We start from the raw sequence: 21,929 nt of genomic DNA, 5'->3' as shown, positions 1-21,929 counted from the left end.
GGGCAGCAGAGCCAGGCCCCAGGTCTGCCCTTCCTGCATCCCAGGCTGTGCATGGCCCACTTCCCTTCCTGTCAGTGGAGTATTAGCAAGCTGATAGCATGCTGCTCATGCTTGTCCAGATGGTCAGCACAATTTATGGAGCTGAGCCACTGTTTAACCATCTTTCCCCATTCTGAGAGGGTGATCAAAGGTAGGAAACATTTTCTGCAAGGAATGGCTCAATGTGCTGAACCTCTTGAGCCATAAAAGAGTTAACCAAAGGCTGGCATGAGTGTAAAATCACGAGTGCCATGGTAAAGGTGAGTGAGGACGTGGTGGGCAGTGTCTCTTCCCATGCTGGGATGGAGGAGGGGAGGAAGCCAAAGGAAGATGTAGGAGAGAGTTTTAAAACACAGCACCTATCTCATTTCCCAGTGGAGTCACATGAGGAATGCCTTGTCATAGGACAAAGAGTATTGAGCAGCTTTCTAGGTTAACAAGTCAATGGGAAAAAAATACTGGGTAACAAAAAGGCCATTTCTGGATGCAGGAGCCTCTGACCCCCAAAGTGCCAGCTGGGAAAACACTTTGGTGAGGTATAACACGCTTAGCCTGTTCGTGTTCTTTCCCCTAGGCAGCCACCATTAGTCACTATCAAAGACAGGACAGTGGGGCAGGCAGCTGACAAATCCTTTTCATGGGTACAAAGCGTGACTCACAGCCCAGGGAAGGCTCCAGTGCAGGAACCTCCTCCCCTCGCGTCCCGCAGCGGTGAAACCCGTGTTGTCACAGCTCCACCAGCATGGCAGGTTGTAGCTTGTGTCTGCTGCCAGGATCAAGTCAACCACCTGTGTGAATGTCCCTTCCAGGTACTGTGGGAAGTGTTTTTTTAGTGCTCCAAAACCACTCCTCAGTGCTCCTTCCCTTCCTTGGCTCTGAGTGTGCAGCCTGTTACAGAGACTGCAAACCGTCTCCTGGTCTGACCTGGCAATATGCAAGAGCACTGCTCATCTAAACATATTAAACTGTCCAAAAATGCCACATGTCTGAACTCAAAAAATCAGGCAGAAACATATATTTTATAGGTTTAATCCCATTACATTTAAGGGGTGTATGTGCATAAAAGCCTTGGTGTGATCCAGGATTTTGCCATCTCCGTTTTCATCTCAAAAGCCTAGAAGTAAGTTTTGTTTTTTAAGTTAAAGGAAATTTTCCCAGCTGCAATCTCTAACATTGAAATAATGTAAAAGAAGAAAACACCTGCCATAGAAGACTTCATTAAATTTCAACCACCAGCAGCCTAAAGAACAAGCAAATTGCTCAGCATTGACCAAAGGAGGAGCACTTCCCAAACAAGGGATGGAAAAAATGACACCTGCTGTTTCAGTAGAAAGGTGCATGTGTGTGCCAATGGAAACAGACACTGAAGAGATGCAATCAGACATCCAGCCAGCACAGTGAGGTCCCATTCCCTCCTTGAAGACATCCTAGAAAATCCGTGATTGCTTCCAGGCAGATATTGAGGTGTTTCCCTGAAACCAAAGCATTCAGACTCATTATCAGCACAAGTGTTTTAATCTCACACTCACTTCTTACTTTTTGGGCTGGTTTTGCAGTGACAACATGAGGCCTTCAGGAAGAGTCAGGATCCTGCCTATCTCAAGTCTGGGATACTTGAAACTGCGGTTCAAGACATGTCAAATGACATGGTCAGTCTTTTCTTGTCATGATGAGAGCAGAACCTACACTAACTATGCTTGGAAATGTCATCTCACATCAGCTCAGCCACTTTGTAAGTGCTTCACTCACTGTCAGGAGCTAACAGCTGGTGGCTAAGAGGGCACCAACAAGGTACATAACAGATCTGACACTTCCTAATACCCCACCTAATCCTTTTTGGCTAGAAGAGCTTGTGAAGAGACAAAGTGTGCTGACACAGGGCAGGTCAATCGATCATAGCTCCAAATATGAACATTTAGTAAGATCTGTATGTGGCTGTAAGTGCCCTCTTTTAATTCTTATCAATTGGGAGGAAAGTTGCCTTGACTAGAGTTTTTAGTGCAACAGGTAGCAATGAGAAAAGTATTGCAAAGAGTGATAAAATCTCTTAAGACCAGCTTCCCCCTTGGAAAGAAGAGAATTAAATGTAGCTAATCATGGGCAAATATGCCACCCCCACCCTCCCATCAATGTGTGAGTTACAGGGCAGCAAGGTGCCCCCTGGGCAAGGAAACATAAGAGAGCCCTAAAATGTGAGCTCAGCTTGGACATAAAAGAGAACTGTATAAGATAACCAGAATCTGAAATGCAGGAAGGACTAACCTGTGCATCCAGGGAATCCTGTGCAACTAGCACACAAAACAAAAGGGGAAAAATGGAAATTAATAGAATTCTTTACAGGTAGAATAAAACAATGACATTTGATACAGTAACAAGCTAATCCCACCACTTGATAGGCACCAGTTTGGTGGCACATAGTGGGGAACATTCCTGAAGAACAAGTGGATACGAGTCACACATTTCAGATATAGTTGGGAAAACAGGCAGCTTAGTGCTTACCTGATGATTACTACACATTTTCTACATATTTGACTCATCATCTTTGCAGTGTGTTATTTCAAGAAATATATACAAAGGCTCATGAAATAGTTGAAATTTGGGGAAAAGGGAAGTCTCTGTAAAGGCAGCCAAGCTGACAGAAGGAAACAGAGCTTTGTGTTACCTCTAGGAGGAGGATGTACAGGTCTGCAAGCTGCTCATGAAGGTGGCACCAGCACAGAGTAGAAAGGCAAAAACTTGAAAAATACTTTTTTATTGTTCTAACACCTACACACTCTGAGATCATTTATTTCAGGTCAAAGTCTTGCCAAATATTGGTTGAAAGAGTAGACAGTGCACATCTCTGAAAGGTGTGGAAAAACAACTGAACTTAAATAATTTTCATAGTGGCAGCTTCCAAGTGAGAAGCAGGAACGTTTATCTGTCAGCCTTGTGTTTGTTTGCAATTGTGTCCCCTCTATCTCAAAACTGGGGTTTTTCCACTGTTGTCTTTTTAAGAGATACCTTTCAGTGTATCCTTCCTGTTACCAACTGTTATCTACCCTAGTAAATTTATTTTCTTATGGGATACATTTTGGGTCTTGGAGCCCAGGCATCTGCTCCAAAAAGAATCATTTTGCAATACATTTTATACATCACATCAATTCCCCTATTTAAACTAGCTCTGTTTCTGTTCTCAGCTCTTCCACAGAAGTATTGTGGGATGGGCAGGAATCATTTCCCAACTTTCACAATGTATCTATTCACAGCCTTTCTTGGGCCAGCATCATCTGTTATCAGTTGTGGTGTCTCACACCCACCTGCATTTTTTCCTACCCTGACACATATTTAAGTACCCACATCATCAGGCAGCCTTCACCTGTGGCAGATGGATGCACTGGGATACAGAACCATGTGCCTGCTCCTACAGACAAAGCACCAGCTCCAGGCTGTCCTGGAAGCAGCACAGCCACATGAACACAGTGCTACAGCCACGCTACACTTGAGCAGTTCCCCTTCAGCTAAAATCCAGAAGTAATTGGGCTGAGAAAGAAGGAACAAGGCTTAATGGCCATGGGCCCACGTCTCTTAATTTCCAGGCAAGCTCGGACAGATTCTAGGTAGTTATGGGAGAGATGACGCCCGTGGCTCCCTCCTCTGGGGACTCTGTTTCCCAGGAGTTTCTCCCAGTGGGTGTAGGAGGCCACCTGCAAGAACAGCAGCACCCTTCCAGTGGGGGAAGGATGCCTTTGTTGAGACAGGCTTTTCCTCACTAATTTAGAACCTGCCTGCAGGTCTCCTAATTAATGCTCTACCCACCTCCATCAAGCCTAACACAGGGATTGAGTCAAGGAAATATTTATGTACCAAATCCCTGTCTGCTCTAACTCTTCAAGGCACATTCCTGATCTGGAGCCACTCTGTCTCATTATGTGAGGCTGCTCACAGCACAGGGACAGCCCTGGGGAGACCAGCCCTGTGCTGGCGTCACCTTTCCCTTCCTCCACCTCTGCTGCTTCTCCAAAGCATGCACCAAGTCCCCAACAAACAATGAGCAGTAACAGCTTTAACATGGGGGGCATTTCTCCTAGAATATGGAAAGCAACCTAACCAGGATGCAGTTCAATGTTGTGCATTTTCCAGGATGAATATTCCTTGCATGGCAAATGTGCAAGCTCTGCTTGAAGTGTACTCTCCTCATAGTGATGTTTCCAGCCAGAAAGAACCCTCATTTTCCAGTATCAGCCATTTGACACAGGGACTGTATTGACTTGCTCATGGATGTAACAAAAGGAATTACCTGGAATGCTTGTGGGCGTTGTGTGAATGAGGACTTTCCCCCCTGTGCTTACAGCCTGAACTTTAATGGAAATGAACTAGACAATTGATGTCAGTCTACAGTACAGTGCAAGAGGACAAAGTATAAAGGCAGATTTTCTTTATTTTTAAATATTAGTAACACTGCACAAAAAAAAAAAAAAAAGTGGTACTTAAGTGACAGAAAACCGGTACTCAGTCCTTATTTGATTTTAACCATAATTTACAGACCCTAAGAGAGTTCACAAATGGTTATTGTGTGTTATATGGTGCCTGCAGAGGGTTACATTGGGTAATTGAAGCTAAACCATTCAGATACCAGAGACACCAGAATTTGTTACATCAAACCATGCTAGAATGCAGACTTGGCTTTTCTGTTTAGCTCCTCTCTTACACCATTACGTGCATTCCTGCATCTTTGAAACGTTAGGATGAGTGAGTTTCTCCAGAAACTGTGGACTTTCAATATTGCCAGGTTTAAGGCTGTTACATCAACAACATATTGGCAAAAGGAAGACAAAAGAAAAAAAAACAAAACCATAAGCTGCTAACTCCTACCTGGAGGTTAAAAAAAGGAGACAACACACTGACAAGAAACATGCAGGTAAATGCTTAAGGCAACAGAGGGGCTCTGTACACACTAAAAGGTTAAGAGAAGCAATGTGTCATGCACATGAGACAAGTATGGGAAGCAAGGAAGTCATCTTGCCAGGAAATATGTATTTCTTTTAAATCTAAGACATCTTTTCAAGCTAAAAAAAATAGTCCTGCAATAAAACCGATGCAAAATTGTTTCATACATAAAGGTATAAGTTCTCTGCAGAAACAAGTTGATGAAATCTAAAACGGATGCTGAAAAAATGTTTGTTATCTAAAACCTACTCAGGAGAAACAAAGAGCAGTTTTAAAGTAGCACTTGGATCATTTGTCTCTAGGTTCTGAAAATAAGCTTTTAAAATAAGGAATGATTTCACTAAATGATTCATCAGGAGTCAACTAAGCCTAAAGAAATCAGTAGGAGTGCTTACAGGAGACCATCATTACACTACATTTCTTAAAATCAGAAGATATAACTTCAAGATACAATTTAATATGAGGGAACATTTTAATAGGGACAGAACTGCCCAGCCTGGGGAAAAAAAAAACCCAAAAACCCAACCATAAAAGTCACTTATTAATCTTGCATAAATTACCCTATAAGAGCTCTTCTCAGTCCCACTCCCAACAACATGAGTGAACAGGACTCTTCTTTCAACAGGCCTGATTTCATGCCAGTGACCAAACAAGCAGGCATTTGCCTTTTATATCCTACAAGACAAATAACAAACACTAGACCAGAGTCGCCTTAGTCCCCGGGGAAGGAAGAGGTAAGAAATTCTGTAGCGCTTTCCAATCTTCAAACATAACACACGTCTAACCACGACCTGCCTCGTCTGAATTCCCTAACCTGAACGGGCAAGAAAGCCACTCCGTGAAACTAAAAGGAATAACATAGTGCAATTTTAGTACAGTTTTAAACATGAGTCACTTCCTTGGTAGCAGTGTGAACAATCAAAAAATATACACAAAAAAGGGGTGTGCTCGAAGGTAACATGAAGTTGTTGTCATTGTTTTAAAGGTATTGGCATAGCAGAGAAGTCCATTTTAGTAACTCGCTTTGGTTGACTTCTTCTTCTTCAGTTCCTCTCTCTGCTTCTGCTTCCTCCTCTTGCTGCCTTCTTTGTATCCTGAGGAAACATGGCTTGTAAAACACTTTTCACAGCATTCACAGACTTTTCTCTCTAGCAAAAGCATATGTTCTCTGAATGGTTTAAAGAATATTAAAGAAAAAGTCTGGCTTCCTAATGTGTTGTTTGTTTTTTCTTTAAATTGCCATTTCCACTATATCCCCCATTCTACTATATCCCTTACATAGGATAGAAAGAAAATACTACCAATCTTTGAAGTTTTAAAAGATCTGGAGAACTTTCAAAATACTTCAAAGCCATTCAGGAAAAGCTTCAAAATTAGAGCACATGCAAAACCAGAATAATTTTCAAAAAGGAAGCAATAAATAAGACTTATGCAGCAGGAGCAATTTAAGTACTAGCATTTCCTGCTCACGCTAGTCAGAGTTACCACGATATTTGCATTTCCATTTTAAGACTAGGGAATGCCAAGAATCCTGAGTAAATAAGAAGGTGCTCAGTGTTTACCAATATATATTTTATATGCTGGTCATCAGCCTGCTCATGCTTAACTATGCACCACAGGTTATATTCGACTGCAGCCCCAATGGTGCATGAAAGCATTGAGTTCAAGCAACAATTATTTGCTACAGGTTCAGTAGGCACAAGCTTCCAGCCATGTGATCATCATTCCAGTAGTTTATTATCCCCACAGAGATGTGTGTAAAAGAGTTGTTGCTCGGCATCACACTTTTCCCTCCAAACTTGTAGTAAAATCCAACTTGCTGGCACGCTTGCACGGGCAGTGAACTGTGTGAACCACCACATCTACCCAGGTGCACTCAGAAATCTAAACTGAGAGCCACTAAACATTTCCCTCAGACAATCATTCTGTGATGATTTGAGACAGCTGGAGGGATCTTTCAGCTCAGTGGTGCTCTGTCACTGGAAATCAGCACAGTCCAGTGACCAGGATCAGCACAGAGCAGAGCAGCCCCTGCAATTCAGCTAAGGGGCAGGGCTGGGAGTCAGAGGAATGGCTCTGTGGAAAGGCACAGCTCTGCCTGTATGGAAATCTCTTTTTTTCCTCTGTCCTGTCAGCAGGCAGGCAGAGATGGCCCCAAGGAAGCAGTTTCACCAGTGCACCTGATTCTCCATCAATTTCTCAAAAGGAAAATTAAGATGGGAAAAGGAAGCTGTGGGAGGCTGGGGGAGATCAAAGCCACGCTGTGGCTGCAGTTTGCTCCTCACCAGAGCTCCTCCCAAGCACAGTTAGAGATGTGCCCACAGCACAGCTGAAGTTCTTCAGTTTAAGTTTAAGACTTGGGGAGAGCCACGAGGTAAGTCTTTTGGCTAAAACCATTTGAGACATTATCAAAAGTTTAGAGGAAATACACTCACTTGTAGCAACGGAAAACTGTTCTAGGTTATCACTCTAGCTCCTGTGCTGTACCCACAGCATGACTTCATCTTTTGTAATTATCTGAGTCAAGAGGCAGGATATTTATTTAGAAATTCTGCCATGAGCAATCAGCCTGCACAAAGTTAGAGTGGAAACCAGTTTCTTGTTTAAGGAAGAGAGAAACTGGTGGTGCTGAGCAGAATTGCAGATGACACTGGGTTTTCCCTGCACTCTGTCACCCCCTGAGCTAAACTCCTGTCCCTGTTCACTGTGTGAACATCTCCTCACTAAGAACTCCATCCAGGAAGTTTCCTTCCACGTCAGCCCCTTGGTCACCTGTACATCACCAAAAATAGGATCCTTTTGCATTCAATTCACTGAGTAAGGCACCCATCCCTGAAGGGCTCAGGCATCTCCCTGCCTTCCCACAGAGGTCAAGGGAGGCGGAAGAGATGTGCTGACTCCTGAGAATCAGTCATCTGGGAGGTGTTATTCAAAGGATTCCTCCCTTTACTGGAAGGAAAAACAGCATCATATCAGCTGATCAGAACTAGCTCTTGTAATAACTATGAAACAATAACACAGATATTTGGGAAAGGATCATTAAACCCTAGCAGGTATTAGCTTCATAATTTTTTCCATTTTTCATTCTCAAAACAGTGTCAGTATTCTAAAAAGTTTCCACATCCAGGCATGATAGCATTTGATGCTGCTATTTTAGATCATAATACTTTTTGTTTCCATTTTCTTCAAATGTTTGAGATTTTGAAAGCAATTCTAGTAACTGTTTCTTAAAAATACTGAGTCAATGTAAATTATGACTTGAGGTGAATGCCATATAATTTATTGTTTTATAAATGAAACAACTCAAATGTTAAAATATTATGGTATGAAGATATTTAGGCATTTGACAACATAGTCTCCTACCAGCCTCTGGTATGATAAGGCTGAAAAGTGGAAATCTTTCAAGTGTTATCACTGACACACAGAAAGAGATTGCCCAAAGTAGGCGATAACACACACACACAGTATTCCTCAAGAGACAACTGCCGGGTCTTTTCTGTTTTGAGCCTGCTGTGATAAATAATTTCACTGTCTGCCATTTCCTTTTCTACCCCCACCTAAGAAGAAAGGATAGGTCAAACTTTGCCAGTCTGTTGCTCCAGCGATGCTATGCTGGGTGATAACAGCCAAAAACCTGATCCAAACAAGTGAAGCAGCTCCTAACATAAATAAGAATTGCACACTAAAGAAGTAACCCTTCAGTGTCTATTTCACTCCAATACTTCAACCAGCACTAATTAAAAGCTGCCTTGGTTACAAGACTAGCCCCAAAGTCATGAGACAACAAAATCTGAATTAGAAAGCAGCAGCCCGATGACCGATCACTCCGCAGTGAGCCTATGTCCTGGCGAGTCACCAGCATCCCAAAGTGGCCATAGAAACTTCCCATAGTGTTGCACTTCAGCCAAACAGTGCTGGCCTTGGAGAAGGCTGTTCAGATTTCCACCCTTAGCAGCAATCTTTAGCCACCCAAACTCTAGAAATGCCTCACGGGACAGAGGGAGAACAGGTTGCCAAGAGCTTCCCCAAGCTGTGACGTTTGGAAAACAGATTCACTCAAATGCAGATAGAAATCTCCCTGAGTTGGTATTTCTTGCTTTTGTCAGCTGCCAGGAGCTGAGATGGGTGAAGCAGGAATCCACACAATTTGGAATTACACCTGCTTTACTGCTTGGATAATTCTTGTCTAAAACAAACAGCACCAGCTAACCCACTCCTTCCATGTCACCCCCTTATTTTCTACTTCTAGAAGAGCCATAAGGAGCACATTCAGAAGCTATTCCAGCTTTCATGAAGCTGCTGAAGGCTGAAAACAACTTCCAGGAACACTTAGGTGCAACTCCTTCAACCATCACTCAGCAAGGACCCAAACAAACTGGGAAGCTTCTCTGCTGTGTCCCAGACTGGCTTTCCACTTCCCTGCCATCTGCACCTCCCAAAGTCACGAGTTTGTTCAGTCACTGACTGTGAAACTCATCACATTCTTGGGTGGCAACTGCAAGGTGTGCGCGTCGGGCGGCCGATCCAAAGGCACAAGTGTCCTGGGGAAGGCACTCCTACCCAATGCATTTCTGGTATCCTACTTTTTCCTGCCCAGCCTGACATCTGCCTGCTCTACCAGGATGCAGAGAGTGGCCACGGGTCTGCTCCACCTTCCTTCTGCCAGCGCAGAGGAGCGTGGGAGTCAGCAGAAGGAAACAAGGTGTTCAGTCACAGCTGACAATTAACACACAGCATTGCTGCTGCTTGACCCACATCAGTGAGCAATAAAGGCCACTGCACGATTTTTATGGATCTGCTAAGGTGAAGACTTTGGGGGAGCCTCCTTCCACTTCCAGAGTGAAACCTTGAGGTTGGGGGTGAGAAGGATTCATATTTTCTGCTCAAGTCTCAGAGAAAATGTTCTCCAAGATCTACCAAGTTTTTGCTAAGATTGTGGTCTTCCATCAAAGCATGGAAGCAGCCATGGCCCCAACACCCACAGAGCTTTAAAAGGGCAGTGAGGCACTTTCAAGCTGGGTTCTGTAGTGCTCTTTCTAATTTTCTGGTCTTAGAAATCTCTCTCTAGTCAAAACAGTAAACTGCTATTTGAAAGGCAGCTGGCTTACTTCTGAGTTGCAGCCACTCTCTGTTATTTTAGACTGACCACACTCACATATGCCATTGTAAAAATTCATGCCAGATCACAGCTTGAGTATAATTTCATGTGTGACTCAATTTGCAATTACAACTTTACACTTTCACATCCCCTCCCCTCAGCCTGAGCCACTGCCCAGCACACAGCACAACCTGACCTACTAATTGCCTCTCCTCATCCACAGCTCCTGCCTGCTCCTCCTCCTGTGCCACGGAGCATCATGGAGAGGGAGCCTTTAGTCAAGACCTGGGGTGACAAAACATCCCACCCTGTCTAGGTATGCTGTTCCACTATTCAATTATCCACACTGTTAAATCCAAGGGGTGAGTTCTCCAGTTTCACTGGCCAATCTGGTGATGTAATTCCAACTTTGATGTTTTAGGGGACTGAGAAGCTTTAGCAACTTGCAGGGGCCTTCTGCCTAGAATTGCCACAAGAACAAACCAAGCCAGATACCACCTGTTTGCCTCCTGTTACTTAGGGTAACACAAGCACTGAATAGATTTCCAAGGTTTTACTCCCAAATGGCAAGCAAAAGCTTGCAAGGCTGTGCAGCCATGGAAGCCCTTCCTCACACAGCCCAGCTATCTTTGGTGGGTAACGGGATGATTTCGTACCAGCAGCCAAAACACCATGCTTGAAGGCAGCTCTGGGCTAAGCCTGGGGGCAACCAGCCAGTCTCCAAATCCACCAGCCAGCCTTCCCAGCCCCTGCCCCACACGGGTACAGCTGTTACCCCATCCCACTTGCACAGTTACAGCCAGGGGATGTGGAGCAAAGGGAGGGCAAACTCCATCTCTGCACCTCCAGCATTCCTCATGTATTAGACTTCCACAAAAATCAGTGGCTTTGCTTTCCTTTCTCTTTCCATTACATGCCCAAAACAAAGTTTGTGATGAAATTATAAAGTAATTAGTTTGGATAACAAAGCACATCACTGTTACTAGTTAGTAAAGTGTAATTCAGGAAACTGCATGTTGGTAAAAAGAACGGAGACTGAATTAAAGATGAAATTAACTACAAACAGCTCAGCTTTCCAGCAGAGGAAACCATGCCAGGAGAGGATCAAGATTAGTTAAGCTAGTTCTTTTAGTGTGGTTTCCTCTTCACAGATGCCAGCAGATGAAAATGCAGCAAAAAATGAATTATTAATGTTGTAAGTTGTAGGTTAATGCAAGCTATTTCTTTGAAAAGGAAGAGCAAACCTTGCAATATCATTTCCAAATAATGAAATTTGTATCATATTTTTTTACTATTTTAACAATTAAACATTTCAATCATTCTTCTTGGATAAAGGTCAAAACTCTTAAATCCAAAGCAGTAGTTTTTAAGGGGTAGTTCCCACTACCTCTGGCATTAACAGCTGCTATCCCCAGGTCTCTGCTGGCATTAGCACCACTTTGACATGGCTCAGATACCCCAGTCAGCTGTGTATCACACTATCAGGGAGCACATCACTTGCAGTATCTGAATTCTTACTTCAAAAAATCCTTTTTGGAGCTAGAGAACTGTTTGATATATGCAGCAACTTCAGAGCACAAGAGGTGAAGTTATTCTAAAAGGCCATTATGAAACCAAGAACAGTTTCCAGAGCAATTTCTACTAAAACACAAAGTGTCTATGGTAGATGGAGAATTAAACTCTCAATTTTTTTCTTAAATACCCACTGTGATAACTGGCAATCCTGACTAAGGAAAGGATTCATCTCACCTCTGGATATTGCCAGCATAAAGGAGTTGGCCGGCCTTTCCTTGGGCACTAGAGAGATGCCTCTTCCAGAGGGATTCCCACCACATAGTCAAGATGAAACCTATCCCCTTCTCCTTCATTTAAATTTCCTACAGACTTACAAATCAAAATTCAAACAGTCCCATTCTTAGAACTGGAAAAAGAAAACCACTTCACTGCAGGTGAATCATTAATTACTGAGGGTTTGCTTGAGATGATGTCCCACCTGGGACAACATCTAAAACTGCTGCGTGGTCCTGCTGTCAGGAGCTCCACGCTGGTGGTGGCAAAAACATCTGATTCAAGGTGGAACTGCACCTGTTTTGAGGCCATTGAACTCAACTATTTCCCAGTGAACTGAGAGGGCTTTGGAGCAAGGCAGAAATGATGCCATTCTCTCCCGACGCCGGCCCGTGTAAGCACGGCAGTGATCGATGAGAAGCCAAGCGAGTAAAGTGGTCTCTGTAATTACAGAGCTGTGCTGGTGAAGCTGCTTGCTGGGCAAGGCACTCAGCAGAGGTGAACACCCATGAAGGGGAATGGCATAACTGGCCAGGGCTCGTGCACACACTCCCCAGGGAGGGATTAAGACACTCACGTAGGTTTTTATGACTGACTCGACCAGTCCTTCAGCAGCCCTGTCCATCAGAGGAACAGCAGGCAAAATATTTAAAACAACAGTAAAATCTTAGTCTTACTGCAATCAAGTTGTCACCCTGAGTCTTTTTTGGCAACTCACAATCTACTGGTAGAAGAGAGCATTTTGTGATTGCACTAATACTTCTGGAAATTAATTTTAATTGCAAACTTGTGCGTCTTGAAGCATAAATGAATTCACAGCAAAAAGTCCTAAGCAATCTTAAAAATTGCTCCAAAAATTGCATGGTGCATGTCAAACTCAGCTGCTCCTTGGAATCCATTGCAAAATATTGTGATTGCAGAGACCCTTGTGTGTCCAAAGGCAGAGCCAAGGTTTTGTTTTGCCAGCCACAGACACAGGACACCAAACCTGTAGCTCTTGCATGGGAGGCTTCAGGAAATCAGCCCAGAGGTCACATTCAGCCTCTGTAACTTTTTGCTTTTTTTTTTTTTTTTTTTTAAAGAAAAAATTCAACTTGGTCGTCTTTAAAGACATAAACAGCAACTTATCAGGAAGACATTAATCTAAATTACTCATTTTTTCAATGTGCCATCTATCATAATATCTTTAGGTCTTCCATACAAAAGACATTGTTAAGTTTAAAGGCTCATAAACACATTGGAAGTTGGTATAGCACTGGGAGTACATGAGCACCTGTTTTGGGATACAGTGCATATTTTTCATGTGCTCTGTTTACCCTGAGAAGCCTCATAGGCTCACACTTCCCAGCACTTCACCTGATTTCACACTACTGAGAAGGGTCCTTGCTTTGGGCATCCAAGTAGAAAGGCATCTTTCACGTATCAGAAAAACCTGTCCTCACAGTCCTGAATGATCTCTGACCACAGGTTCCAATTAAATCAAGTAGTTATGAGGACTTAATTGTCCAAGATAGCCTCTGGACTACATTGCCAAAAAAATTACAGACTGGAGATATATCAAAGGACTAATTACCTCCAAAAATAACCCGGACAATTGCCACGTTGTCACGTTTGCCTGAACATTCTCAGCCTCCTCTATTAGGATTTAGTTGCCTAAAACTGCAGCTTCCAGAAATAGTATCAACTTGCTGAACTTCTCCTTGGACAAGGAAGCCAAGCACAATTTAAGTAAATGAATATGCAAAGTATTGTGATGAGTTAACCTCTAAAATGCCTTCACTTCTAACAACAAAGAGCACAGGCACTTCAGCAGCACAACAGTATTTGCCCTGGATCTTTAAATATCCCAGGGCGTTAGTGAATCTAGGCTAAATGGAAAATGAGAGCTAAAGCAGGATGAAGGCAAACAGGCTGCTATTTATTATCTACCAGGGAACTAACACTAAGTCAACACACAGCACCAACTTCTCGCTTGGCTTTTTGGGTTTGGCTTTTGACTATGTGATGGGTCCTTCTCTGCACGTTTCTCACCAACATGCTTGTGCACACCTGATAAATAAATAGGGGCCTCGAAGCTGCTCATAACCCGGCTCCTGTCTTGTTCTTCCACCTCATCACTATTGTAATGGCAGGCAAAGCGCGGGGAGGTGCCGGACTTGTGAGGCTTCAGCAGGCGGAGGTTGGTGGGCTGGGAGGGCAGCGCGTGTTGTCCTCTCCGTCTGCACTCCTCGGCAAAGGCTTCTTCATCTGCCTCCCCTGAAAAAAGCAACGCAAGAAAGGTCAGCTGCACCCAGAATGCATCCATTTAGTCTGGAAACAAAGCCCTCAGAAATGGGCTGGGTGTCAGGGGTCGCAAAGCTCATGTCTTGGCCATGGTTGGTCACGGACAGTCCTGTGTATCTGCAGATTGGGGGGTGTCTGGAGCAGAAAGCTCCATCAGCGGCCGGTCACTGCACCCAAAAAAGTCCACTAGATATGACGACTCAGGTGCCACTGTTCCCTTTTCCCCAAAAGGCAGGGTGAGGGAGCTGAGCACATGGCCCTGGACAGGATTTCTGTCCTGTGCAGAGCATGTCGTCACATCCCACCTCACCTGGACTGTCCTGCTCAAGGAAAAGATAAAGGGAAAGATAAATACCCAAGCTGGCTACAGAGGTGGTGGGACAAGCATTAAGCCAGCATGTGTTCAGGGGGGCCAGGTGTTTGACATCACAGCTGGAAGGATGGTGGAGATGTGTGATGGAACACCTGAAGACAAGAAATCATGTTGAAGCTGTGAGGCAGGCACACACAGCACAGGCCAATGCACACAATGGAAATAAAACCCAATGTTTGCAAAAACTGGTATGAAAGATGAGATACTCCTGTCATACTCATGCTGTTTTGCAGATGACACTTCCCTTTGCTGCAGAAACTGTGACAGTACCACTGCTGCAAAGCAGAGAAATCAGCTACCATAACACACACAAAAATCAGCAAAACCACACACTGGAAAACAAATAGATCCCAAAAAGTCAACAAAAAATGTTCAACAGGGAAAATAAGGGGGGCAGGGGGGAAAGACTTGGAACAAAGGTGTGTACCACATTTGTCTCTTAAAGGCTTTTTAAAGTTTCATTAGGTCAATTACTTAAGTACTTCTAATAGAGCTGATGAAATATGGCATCATTTTATTTTCATCAAAAGTGGTGTGTCATATTCTGGAAGTTTTTCCTGGGATGTGCCCGGCATCAGCTGCTCAGGGAGGGGTGTGTGCTCTCAGCTAATGCGTGTGCTCTTAGTTCATGGCTGGAAAATGCTTTGAAGATGAAAAAGGCACCACGTACGCAAGACAGGACAGAGCAGGAACCCCCGCTTTGTGTGTGCCCCACACCACCACTTCCAAACACAACAGGCTGCATTGTCTTTACCTTGTAATCGTGCACAGGGAGATGCTTCTGAGGGCATGAGGAAAAGGAGGCAAGGTGTGTTTAAAAAGTCATTTCACAGTGCAGTGAGGCACCCGAGGCCCTGCGGCAGAGGAGGACTCCTGAGCACCCGACGGGCTGTGCTTGGGTGTTAGCAGAGGACGCTCCTTCCCGAGTGGTCAAATGCCCATCCCCACCTCAGCGCTCCTGCTTTTGTACCCTGGAGTCCCCCACACTTCCAAAGGAACAAGCAAACACCACAGAAACTCGAGTGATGACAAGACAAGGATTTCTGCATTTAGTCTCTGCCTGCCTGCACCACGCCAGGGTAAAACCCTGGGTGTATGGTTCTCCTTGCAGTAGGAGAGGGCTGCCAGGATGGCACCAGGACTTCAGCTACAGGAGGCTGGGAGCAAGGAAAAGCTCAGGAAAGGCCAGAGGCAGAATTGTCATCATTAGCCATAAGAAGCTACAAGATTTTACACATCATACAAACAGCACTGAAGAAGGTATCAGGCCGATGTTACCTATGAAGCGAAGCCTATAAAATGCCAATATTAAGGAAAAAAAAGCACATGGAACCTGTTTACATCAGCTGCACATACAAAAAACAGTCAAGAGAGTTCACTTCCCAACAAATTACAGTACGCCAGAAATAGGAGATCCCTCCTCTCCCATGGAAACACAAAGTGCATGGATTTCTTTTTCATATGCAAAGTCTTGCTTAATGTACATTTAAAATTTATATTTGCAAATAGATGCAGGAATGGGAAACATGCTGAGGCCATCCTTGAGGCTCTGGGTGTGTTTGGGCATCACAGAGACATCCCAACCAGGCACACTCACACAACTCCTCAGTACTGGGCTCAGGGAACCAGCACACCTTTGCAATCACAGAACACTTCAGCTGGAAGGAGCCTTTAAAGCTCGTCTGGTCCAACCCTCCTATAATAAACAGGGACATCTTCCACTAGATCAGGGTGTCTCAGGGCCCCATCCAACCTGACCTTGAATGTTTCCAGGGATGAGACACGTACCAACTTCCTGAACAACCTGTGCTAGTGTTTTACCACTCTCATTGTAAACATTTCATCATTGTATCTAAGTGAAGCCTCCTTCAGTTTAAAACCATTAGCCCTTGTTCTGTCACTACAGGCCCTACTAAAAGGTCTGTCTCCATCTTTCTTATTAGCTCTCTTGATCACCTAACAGAGTCCTTCAGTCTTCCATATCCCCAAAGCAAAGGCAAATTTTAGTTCAACAAGTAGACCCCAAAAAATTGCCCAAACTTTTCCCCCCTTATGAGTTGTGGGAGAGCAGGATGACACCAGAAGTTAGTTAAATGGTGTAACATCATGTCAGCTGTGATTTAAATACTGAATCGACTGCAGTGCTATGCATGGCATGAGCTGTCAGATCTTCCTCTGATCATCCACCTTTAGCACACCTGGCACAGCAAAACTGAATTGTGATTTGCATCAACTAATCTCTCCTGTTCTACATATTTGAAACATAAGAGCCAGACTGTACCACTGCAAATAGAAAACTTGAATAGATTTTACTCTGGAAGAAGTCAGCCACAAAAGACATCACCACCAAAAAGTGCTTAAATTCTCCTAGAGCTTTGTCAGCAGTGATGTTTGTCCTAGAAATGGCTTTTAGGAAGACAGCAGATATTGGGGATGGGGGCTGGGTGTGGAATACCCGAGTTCTGAGCAGGAACATCCACCCAAGGAGCACCTTCCAGGAGTGCTCAGGCTTTAACCAGCCCTCAGTTCCCCCAACACCTCCTTTTTGCCGTTCCCTGTGCCTCCACACCCACGTGAGGGCTGGGCAGCCGCGCTGTGACCCCAAGCAGGGACTGACCCAGGTTAAAAATAACTCTTTTTGCCAGCTTATTTTTAACCCGGCTCAGGGCCTGCAGCCAGCTCATCGTGCAGCCGCCCCAGCTGGGGCAGGGAAGGGGGAAATTGTTGAGGACAGCTGGAATCAGCATCCAGGTTATGGTGTTAAGCAAAAGATCTTATTCTACTAATGCAAATAATAATTTAAAACCTAGCAGTTATTTCACTTGCAAAACCAGTTTGGAGAAGTTACATTTCTAAGAGTTAGTTCTGAAAATTATGGATTTGGCATTACCAGTAACATTTAAAAACAATAATTAAGATTTGGTTTTGTGCTGCAGCAGGTTGTCTGAAATGAACAGCAGCTTCCAGGGAAGAAAAAACCAAACAGGAGCTGTAGCATCCTAAAAAGCTGTGTTAGGGCTAAAAGCTGCCTTCTGCTCCAAGCAAGAAGGGCTGGAAAATAACTTCTCATAGCAAAGAGGCGCTGCACGGCGGCGGAAGACGGGGCTCCTTGCGGCTGCATGAGCCAGCAGAGGGCAATATCGGCTGTCGCGACGCGTCCCTGCGGAGCCGCCGCTGCCAGCCCCGACCTGCGCGGTCACACCGGGATCTTACACGCCTGTCGCAAACTTGGACTAGGTGGGGGCTTAGGGGAGCCGCCAGCTACACCAAAGGGTCTGTGCGTGATCCTGGAAAACGAAGGTAACACACAGGAATAGAAACACCGGCAGAGACTTGCAGGTGAGCTGGGACAGCTGAGTCTCGGAGCGCTTCGCACCGAAGCAGTCCTGCACGGGCTACCACTGTTATTATTTAGTGTTACATTTAATATCCACGTATGTCCAGGAATTGAACTGAAATCCTAGCAGGAATCAGCAGTAATTAATGGCAAGGCAGTAATGACAGAACTATGCCGAACAAACCAGGGTAAACATCCTGAGGAGACGGAGCTGCTGATTTGCATTTACCAGCTCACTTCCCGCACGGCGGCCCTACTGCTGCCTGCTGTGTTCTTACACACCTCACCAAAGAAATACACCTAGAATCGCGATTTTCCCCTGTATTACAAAATAAAAAGCAGGTGCACCAGTTTGCTCAGTCCAAAGGAACACTTCCCTGAGGCCACAAACACCTGGTCCCGTATGCAGCATCAGGAGATGCGCCTGGTGAGGGACATCCGGCTGTGTGTAAGGACACAACAGCTCCGAGCTAAGCTCCTGCCCCCCAGGCATTCAAAGTGGGCTTGCAGGAAGCTTCCTCCATTCAAATCTTCCTTGAAGGATGGCCTGCGAAGTGTCTTTCTAACACTTCAAGACTCTAAAGTTAAGGGGCAGTGTAAACTCAGAGCAAGGCATCATATTAGTGCTTCAGGCAGTTGAGGTTCACCTGAGCTGTTCCTGATGCAGGCTGACATCACAAAGAGTGCAAAAAGCTGCGGGGGAACTTTTCTTGAATTTTTTCCCCCCTCCTCTTACAAGGGTTTGGAATTTACCCTGTGCTTACAGAGGATGCTGGAGTTTCTGATGACTCAACTACATCCGCTGCAGCCGTGGAGAGCTGAACTGCAATGGAAGGAGCAATCAAAAGTGAAAACAAAAAGATCCCCATTTAAACACATTTATTTGAAGTCGATTGCACTGTGATCTTTGTAACCTGTTGATAAGATTTTTCTACCAATTAACTTTTCCATTGCTACAGCAGCTCTGGTATTAATATTTACCTTGGCAGAAGCTACCAGGGTTCTTCACAGACTGAAGTCCACCAGTTGCTGGGAAATCTTAGGCTTTACAGGAACCAGTTCAATCTGAGAACTCATCTAACAGATCTGTCTACAGGCCTGGATTACCCTGGGCTGAAAAAATCCTGGAGGATAACTGGATCTTTTGTTTCTTCTCACGAAAGCTTCATATCTAATATATGATAGCACAGAAAAGACAGCAGGAGACCAAGTGACTCTACTAAAACACAGAAATTGTCTAAATTAGGGGACCACACCTTGAAAGTTGTTTTCATAAAGTTGCCAAATCATCAGGTTTTTTAATTCCTGTTGGAAACAACAGATGCTCATTATAAAAAATCCAGCCCAGGGTATTTTCCAAAACCACGTGAACACGCACATCCCTCACCTCTCCTGAAACTGTAGACAACATGCTCAGCCAAGAAAATACTCCCTCACCATTACTAGAGGCTATGTTGAGCAAGTTCTTCTGATTAATTGTTCTTAAACTTGTTTCTAAATGCCAGGAAACACTAACACTGTGACGCTTAGCAGGAGTTATAAAACCCTCTTTCAGCCTGTGCTTTCCTGGGTTTGTCACACTCAACAGAAACCAAAATTTGCATCGAGCCCTTTTTGGAAAACGTCTCTGAGTTTGACAGTGACAGCCCTTAAAAATCTCTCTCTTGCTATTTAATGTGATGCTGACAAGAAAAAGCAGCCATTTTAAAACCCTCTGGTTAAAAAGATGTACATAGTTTTGAAAGCTGAAAGAGCCTGAAATCACTCAGAAACTATCCGGGGAATGCTGGAGCAGCTGCCCCATCTGCACTGTCACTTTTGTAAACTGTAAAGGGAGTTTATTTCAATAGTGACGTTTATCAGCCAAAGCACAGGACAAACAATGAGGTTTTGAGTCAGCTCACAACAGATCAGTGTCTTTCACCAATTATTGGCAATTATTTTGCTTCCAGAGCAAATGCACTCAGTGTTACAGAGAACACAAGGTGATTCAAGGTTTCCTGGTGTCTGTCTGAGACTCCTGTCCTGCAGAATTCAAGGAAATATTTATCCAAAGCGGTGCCTGGAGTGCTCAGCTGGGTAGAAACTGAAGATGCCAGCAGCTCCCAATCCATGCCCTGCAGAAACCTGCTCTCAGTGTCCCACCCCCTCCTCTCCCTGTCTCACATCCTGCACCGGCTCTGACAGCTCAGCTCTCTCAGCACCGATGGCACTGCACTCAGATGTGGGTTATGTCTCCCTGCTTCAACCCAAAGACTCAAGTTTATAATTAGGGGATTTGGGCTGGCCTTTCCCAGGCCAGGACCAGCACTACTATCTTGCCTGTAGTGCAAGCCAGGCATTTCCTGAAAGGGGGGAAGAAAAATCCAGAAGTGGCAGGAGATGGCAGGGGAGGTAGTGGCAAAGTCCTGGGAAGTGATGGAAAAAATAAGGATGTGGGATCTGGGAAAAGGGACAGGCTGATGGAGTGCTATTTCTGTCCTGGGAGAGGCCTGGCTGCAGCACCCCCAGTGTCCGGGAAAGGGCAGGGCTCAATGCTTTCTGCTCGATGCTCAGAGCAACCTTCTGCCCTTCTGGCTTTAAAAGCTGGCAATGGACTTGCTCCTTTTATTTTTGCCCTTGTATTCATCTGCTCCAGTGCCAGCTCACGCTGTTCCTGCCCAGCTGTACCCCTGTGGCGCAGAGCAGAGCAGGGAAAGCCCCACGCTGGGTTCACTCACCCTCCCTGCCCTGCAGCAGCTCCCTTAGATAGTTCAAACTTTTGATTTTTCATTTTTTTTAGGTGGATTTTACCTACCACCCCCATCCACACCCAAGAACCCCATTATATCCTGAGCATTCAGCTCAGCGTGTACCAACATGAATCCTGCATTCCCAGCACATCACAAGCTACTCAAGGCACATTTCACCACAGAGATTCCCCAATCTGCAACAAACTGATAAAATAAAGTGAGTTTTCAGCACACACCAACAATGGTGCTGCTTTGAAAGGAAATGTGATCGTGCTGTTCTCCGTGGTGGCTATCAGGGATCAATGGCTGCAGCCACTCCTGTTGGACCAGTTCGAGCTCTGGAGCCTGGCCTAAAGAGAGGGAGCTGCTGGGAAAGCCTGGAGTCACCTCCTCCTTGCCAAAACTTCCTCATCAGAACCTTTTAAAGCTCAGTGAATTGGTCCTACGTTGTTTCTGATGCAAGAGAGAAGGCACAGGCTGGGCACACCCAGGTTTCTGCAGCTATTTTCCTTCTGTTAAAGCACACCAGGGCATCCGTATGGATAATGCCAGTTGCTCTCATCTTAAAGATCTGGGATGTTGGAAATGCAAATGGCAGGAGGTAAGATGAATCCTCATGTTTCCAGCAAGCAAAGAGATGACCCAATTTGCATGCTCAAAGGGAATTTTATTAATTTTAAAAGACTTTATCAAGCAGGGGCCTTTTATTCATTTCTGCATGAATTTTGAAAGGAAGCAAAGGATGAGGAGTGAGCTTCACAGCTTGACATATATAAATACAAATTAGCAAGATTTCAAGCTCAGAGCTTGACCAAGTGAACCTGATTTTTAAACAGCAATCACGATTACTTAAAAGATTTTATTTTCTACACTCTTCAGGGTCATGTCAGAGGTCTACCCCAGTTTCCTGCAAGTCTCATTGCACAGCACTACATTGAAGTGACCAGACCCCTTTAATAACCTGTACCAGAGGCTCCTACTCTTGGAGCTTCTCTCTCCAACACAGCTCACACAACTCATGGCTGAGATGGAGCTCATAACACTGCACTTCTCTCTGTCTCTTACATGGCTCCTCTTCCTCCAGAAATTGTATCGCTGACGTCAAATTATTTGATTTGGTTTGATACTTAAAAGGGCAGATAGTAATAGGACATGGGAGAATGGCTTTAAACCTGAAAGGGGGCAGGTTTAGATTGGATATTTGGAAGAAATCTTTACTGAGAGGATGGTGAGGCCCTAGCACAGGCTGCCCAGAAAAGCTGTGAACACCCCATCCCTGGAAGTGTTCAAGGCCAGGTTGGATGGGGCTCTGAGCAACCTGGGACAGTGGAAGGTGTCCCTGCCCATGGC

The 21,929-nt window shown here is 44.7% G+C and overlaps 1 protein-coding gene across 4 annotated transcripts in view; it reads right to left on the bottom strand.

Moving 5' to 3' along the window:
* Positions 1–5,913: 5,913 nt before the first annotated feature.
* DNAJB6 (DnaJ heat shock protein family (Hsp40) member B6) overlaps positions 5,914–21,929 on the bottom strand; it is a 56,192-nt gene continuing 40,176 nt past the window's right edge. For 3 of the 4 annotated variants that reach the window (XM_053984530.1, XM_053984548.1, XM_053984538.1), the window contains exon 9: positions 13,752–14,110. In XM_053984530.1, coding sequence (XP_053840505.1) covers positions 13,797–14,110 — 314 coding nt within the window. In that variant the 3' untranslated portion in view covers positions 13,752–13,796. Of the gene's footprint in view, positions 6,063–13,751; positions 14,111–21,929 lie in introns of those variants that run through there. The other variant, XM_053984558.1, reaches the window with a different exon arrangement.

This window comes from Vidua macroura, chromosome 1, assembly GCF_024509145.1.
Source record: "Vidua macroura isolate BioBank_ID:100142 chromosome 1, ASM2450914v1, whole genome shotgun sequence".
Lineage (NCBI taxonomy): Eukaryota > Metazoa > Chordata > Aves > Passeriformes > Viduidae > Vidua > Vidua macroura.
This window is presented reverse-complemented; position numbering and strand designations above follow the sequence as displayed.